Genomic DNA, 6,095 nt, shown 5'->3' on the forward strand with positions numbered 1-6,095 from the left:
CCGTCACCACCACCACTATACTATATCCCCACCAAAATCTTATCACTAACATCACCACACAGACACACCCTAGAAGAATGATTGCAACCTCCTTACTTGGGCAGAATCTTCCGGATGATCATTGTGAAATAACGATTCCATCTCGTCAGGTGTTTCCTTCGCCAATCAGAAAATTTGTTCTTCAGGCATTTCTCGATCTTGTCTTGGAGTTCCTTCACATAGCTGTCATCTGTGTCAGTATAGTCTAGAGAGTCGACCTACAAGGAGACAAGTGACAGATAGATAGATAGATAGATAAATAGATAGATAAATAGATAGATACAGGGAGAGAGGCAGGTATGTAGACAAACAGATAGATAGATAATTATAGATAATGGATTTGACTAATCTGGTGGTACTCATAAAAAAGTTCCTCAAAGTATCATTCCACAAAAAATATCATGAAGCATTTTGTCTGATATGCTAACAATTCAGCCCAACTTGCTGTTACCAAGTTTGTCTTTCAAATGCTCATCTTGTTTTCCACACAAAATTACAAGAACCATCATATATATATATAATCAAAATAAGCAACAAGGATATCCAGAGGTAATGCATTTAACTGAGGGATAACATTTCTGTGATAGTTGAGGTACCAGTTGCATATTTGCTTTGCAGCTCATTAATAAGTGATGGTCATACTCATTACTGAGTTGATTTCCATCACACACACACACACATGATGTCATGATTCTGCATTGCATTTAACTGAGAGATGACATTTCTGTAGATGGTTTCTGATGATAGTTATGGTAACAGCTGCAGATCATCAACTGGACTAAAAATATCATATTTGCTTAGCAGATCATTAACGAGGGTGGTCACACTTTTGACTTCATCACACACATTAAAAAAAACCCTTCAAAAAAATGAACATTTCTCATTGTCAGAGAGAGATACAGAGACAGACAGACAGACAGTGATAGAAATAAAGGAGGACTGACCTGTACTGAAGACAATCCAGGGTTTGGATAGTTGGAATGGAAAAACGGTTTCCAGCAAGATGCATCATCAATGTTGAAAGTCATGCGAGTGGGATTGTCATACATCTGGACGTTGGCCCATATCTACGGAGGAATGACAAATAAGGAGTGATACAGGTATGACAGACGTAAGACAATGACAGATAGACGTAAGACAATGAAAGAAACAACAGATAAACAGGTAAGACGATAGAGATGACACACAGAGGTGAAATGATGAAAGTGATGACACATAGAAGAGGGACGATGAAAGAGGTGCAGTAGGAGTGTTTCCTTACATTTTTGTTGTTTATCAGACAACCTAGGTTGTGCAAGGGGAGGTAACTTGTGTAAGTGTAGTAAAATCTACCGTCTTTGTAGTTCCAAAGCAAACAGCTGCCATTTTCCTCCATCGTCAATACACATGACGTGACACCATTGGGAATACCACTGCCTGAATAAGTTCATACAAATACAAATAATAATAATAATAATAATAATAATAACAATAACAATAATAATAACAATAATAATAATAATAATAATAATAAAGTTCATATAGACACAAATAATAAAAATAAGTGCACCCACTGATAAAAATAATTTTGTGACATTTTAAAGCAAAACCAGTTCCTGTTGTTGTAGGTGCTCTATATATGATAAAAATGGGTGTCAGAAACTTCTAGACAACATCCCAGGAGATCCATATCTCACAGAAATCAAAAAGATTGTGCTGACAAGTGCTGCCAACATCTTAGAAAAACCTTATTAATTTAAATGTTTCTATTGTATTATAGAAATGTATTTCAGTATATTTCTGTACTAGCAGTGACTCGAACAATTCCTAGCGATATCTGAAGAAGGAATTTTTGTATTCCGAAATATTATTATTATATCAGACTATGGATAATTAAATTATAACAGTTATTATAGTGCCTTGTTGTGCCATTCAAGACACATTATATTTTAATAATAATAATAATCTTTCATACTTTTATTGGTCACAAGCGCTTACATAAAAACAACATGAAATGACAAAACAGGACGATACAAAATGTTTTGGAACATTTAAATAAAAAATAATAATCCTTTCTACTATAGGCACAAGGCCTGAAATTTGGGGGAGGGGTAAGTCAATTATATTGACACCAGTACTCAACTGGTACTTAATTTATCGACCCCAAAAGGATGAAAAGCAAAGTCGACCTTGGCGGAATTTGAACTCAGAACATAGCAATGGGCGAAATACCACTAAGCATTTCATTCAGTGTGCTAATGATTCTGCCAGTTTGCCACCTTAATAATAATAATAATAATAATAATGATAATAATAATAATAAATTCTTTTATGGGCCACAAAGGTTTACATAAAAACAACATGAAATGACAAAACAGGACAATACAAAGGGTTTTAGAACATTTAAATAAAAAATAATAATGATGACGATGATGATGATAATGATGCAAGCTGGCGGAATCATTAGCATATTGGACAAAATGTTTAGTGGCATTTTGTCCGTCTTTATGTTCTGAGTTTAATTTCTGCCAAGGTTGACTTTGCCTTTCATCCTTTCGGAGTCGATAAAATAAGTACCGACTGAACATTGGGATTTATGTAATCAACTAGAAGCTGCACCCAAAATTGGGAGTTTTTACTTGTTACATTGTTTTTTTTTCTGTTATTGAATGGTTACATGGACCTTTTTCTGATTTTGCAAAACCCTTCGTATATCGTCTTGTGTTGTCCTTTAATGTTTTGATTTACATTGGTCCTTGTGGCCAATAAAAAGAATTAATTATTATTATTATTATTACTATAATTATTTCTGTGCATTAGAGAAAGACAGAATGTTATACATACACTGTGGGACACACAGACAAACATATATAGAGAGACAGACAGACACAGTGTGAAATGTAGACAGGCTTACCTAAACCAAAATAGGCTGTCTTGCCAAGTCCAAGGAAGTAGTTTGTCAACAGGATGCTGTGTTCGTCACTGTCTCCAGCCAACATCTGTAGGAATTGCTGTCATGGCAACAATAACATTAATAAACAACAATAATAATAACAATAGATAATCTTTAACAGAGATACAGGTCAATGTATTTCATTGGAAAAGGTTGGGGTATCCTTTAAATCTACCCTGAAACATGATTATATTAACACCAGTGTTTGACTGATATTTACTTTATCAAGCCTGATCTTAGCAGAATCTAAACTCAGAGCATAAAGAGCAGGAAGGACAAAAATACCACTAAATATTGCTAACAATTCTGCAAGCTTGCTGTCTTATTGACCAGCCCCTTCCCCCAAATTTCCCCCAACCATACACACACATATCAAACATATATATGAATTTGCATATACTTACATCACATGTAGTCCAGATATCACAACATTCTGGTAAAGCCCTGCATTCCGGCACATGTGGGATGAGGGACACGTACTTGGCTACAGCTTGCTGTTGAAAGAAGCATGAACAGAGGTGATGAGAGAGAGAGAGAAAGAGGAATTAGGATACAGATGATAGGAGCAAGAGGTAGTTTATGGTAAAGGAGACAACTGTGTTTGTGACGAGACAAGAAAAAAGTGGGAAAACCCTTTACGAGGTCATCTGACTTGCTAAAAATAGCAGCCAAATTACTCCCTTAAACATCATTCCATCATGTATATTTATATCATCATCATTTAATGTGTGTTTTCCATGCCGGAATGAGTTGGACAGTTTGACAGGAGCTGGCAAACTGAAGTGCTGCCTGGGCCCCATACCTATTTTGGCATGGTTTCTATAGCTGGATGCCCTTCCTAACACCAACCAATGGAGTCCACATGGAAGAAAACTTTGTTTTCCAATAAACCCTGCTGACTTATCCTTATTTTTCTTTTTTTCTGAATTTTTAAAACTGTAAAGGTAATTTATGGACACCCTCTGTGTGTGTGTGTGTAAATAAATATATATGAATAAACAAATATATAAATATACATAAATATATATACATATATAAATGAATATATAAACATACGTGCATACATATATATATATAGGTTTGTGTATATGTATAAGTCCGTTGTTTACATTATGTTCTCTAACACAGCAGTTCATCAAGTAGAGATTAATATATTAACTGTACAAGAATGAAATATGTGTTGTAGTTGACATGACCTCGAATTTTATCCAACCCATGCAAGCATTGAAAAGTGTGCGTGTTAAAGTGTAGAAATGACAATGACACACATATACATTCGTACACGAACATATATACACACCAACACACATATACATACACACTGACACACCTCCACATGTACAAACACACACACACAAGTGGGTGCTGAAAAGTTCCTGCCTTTAAGTAAAAGAAAATACAGGAGGATCAGTTAATTGTGATTTTATTCAACATGTTCCCTTCTCAGATTCACACACTCATTGCAGTGGTCCTTCAGTTTTTCTAAGCCCTGTAAAAGAACTCGGAAGGTTGGGCCTCCAACCAGGCCTTTTGCAATACCCTTAAAGCCCGGAACTTTTCAGTAGCCCTCCATACATACTCACATGACATATATACACTCTGACACACACATACAAACAAATTACAGAAACTTCCTAAGAAAAATAAAAACAACAAAGTGAATGAGAGTGAGGAAGAATAGGAGAGGTAAGAGGACAAAGTTGAGAGGTCAGAGGTGGAAGGTCAACTCACAGCTGCAGCAATGCCAGTTTTACCAGTTGTTATCTCCTTTGGTGGCAGGAGCGGCTTGAAGAAACGAGTGACAAACACTGCTTTACCTAGGATGTCTGTGACTGTGGTCTTGTATACTCTTTTGGACCATTTGGCCTCCAGTTGACGCTGCCAGACATCACAGTACTGCAGAAGTTTCTCATCTTCGTTACTGTCAAACTAATAATAATAATATTAATAAGAATAAGAATAATAATAGTAATTTCAAATTTTGGTACAAAAGTCAACAATTTTGAGGGAGGGGCTAAGTTGGTTGCATGACCCCAGTACTCAACTGGTACTTATTTTATTGACCCCATAAGAATGAAAGGCAAGGTCAACTTCGGCAGAATTTGAACTCAGAACATGCAGACAGATGAAATGCTGCTAAGCATTTTGCCTGGCATGTTCACAATTCTGCCAGATTGCTGTCTTAATAATAAGAATAATCCTTTCTACTAAAGGCACAAGGCCTGAAATTTTGAGGGAAGGGGTCGGTTGATTAGATCGACTCCAGTATGTAACTGGTACTTAATTTATTGACCCCGAAAGGATGAAAGGCAAAGTCAACCTAGGCAGAATTTGAACTCAGAACATAACAGCAGACGAAATACTGCTAAGCATTTCGCCCAGTATGGTAACAATTCTGCCAGCTCACCGCCATACAAATAATAATAATGATAATAATAATAATAATAAATAATAATCTTTTCTTATTTTGGCACAACACTAGCAATTTTGAGAGGAAAGGGAAATCGGTGGCATCAATTCCAGAGCTCAACTGCTACTTATTTTATCGACCCTGAAAGAATGAAAAGCAAAGTTGGACTTAGCAGCATTTGAACCCAGTATGTAAAGCCACACCAAATGTCACTTAGCATTTTTTCCCAGCATGCTAACAATTCTGCCAGGTTTGCTGTTGTAGTAGCAGTACTATCCATTCATGCTGATATAACCATGAAATAATAAGAGAGGGGAAAAAAAAAAGACATTACCCTCTCCTTGAAGGGCTCTGGCGGAATAAGGGTTGGCTGTAAGGTGATGAACAGGGTGATGTAGGAATCAGTTAATGGCATCAATATTGAATCCATGTCTGTAGGGTGGTTCTTTGGTTGGCAATAGCCGAGAAGAAGAGGTGGAGTATTCAACTGTAGAGTTCCTTCAATCTGTTCAGGTGTGGTGGTCAGGTGGTTGGTTGTCCAGAAAGAAAGGGAAGAGGAAAAAGTGAATGAAATACACAAATAAACAATTATCATTAAAATTCAAATAATGCAAAAGAAGAAGCTCTACATTAAAATCTTTATCTATATAACTTGCTTAACGTACGGGTATTGTTGAAAAACCAAAGGCTGCAGTTTTTATCTGGGGGGGGGGG

At 36.3% G+C, this 6,095-nt stretch overlaps 1 protein-coding gene across 5 annotated transcripts in view; it reads right to left on the reverse strand.

The window, feature by feature from the left end:
• Positions 1 to 6,095, reverse strand: part of LOC106876947 (coiled-coil and C2 domain-containing protein 2A) — a 44,119-nt gene that overhangs the window by 2,577 nt on the left and 35,447 nt on the right. For all 5 annotated transcript variants that reach the window (XM_052975371.1, XM_052975372.1, XM_014925715.2 and 2 more), the window contains 7 exons: positions 5,716 to 5,886; positions 4,703 to 4,900; positions 3,376 to 3,465; positions 2,933 to 3,029; positions 1,301 to 1,455; positions 984 to 1,106; positions 97 to 257 (listed from right to left, as the gene is read on the reverse strand). In XM_052975371.1, the coding sequence (XP_052831331.1) occupies positions 97 to 257; positions 984 to 1,106; positions 1,301 to 1,455; positions 2,933 to 3,029; positions 3,376 to 3,465; positions 4,703 to 4,900; positions 5,716 to 5,886 (995 nt within the window). The remainder of the gene's footprint in view (positions 1 to 96; positions 258 to 983; positions 1,107 to 1,300; positions 1,456 to 2,932; positions 3,030 to 3,375; positions 3,466 to 4,702; positions 4,901 to 5,715; positions 5,887 to 6,095) is intronic.

The sequence above is a fragment of the Octopus bimaculoides genome, chromosome 21 (assembly GCF_001194135.2).
Source record: "Octopus bimaculoides isolate UCB-OBI-ISO-001 chromosome 21, ASM119413v2, whole genome shotgun sequence".
NCBI lineage: Eukaryota > Metazoa > Mollusca > Cephalopoda > Octopoda > Octopodidae > Octopus > Octopus bimaculoides.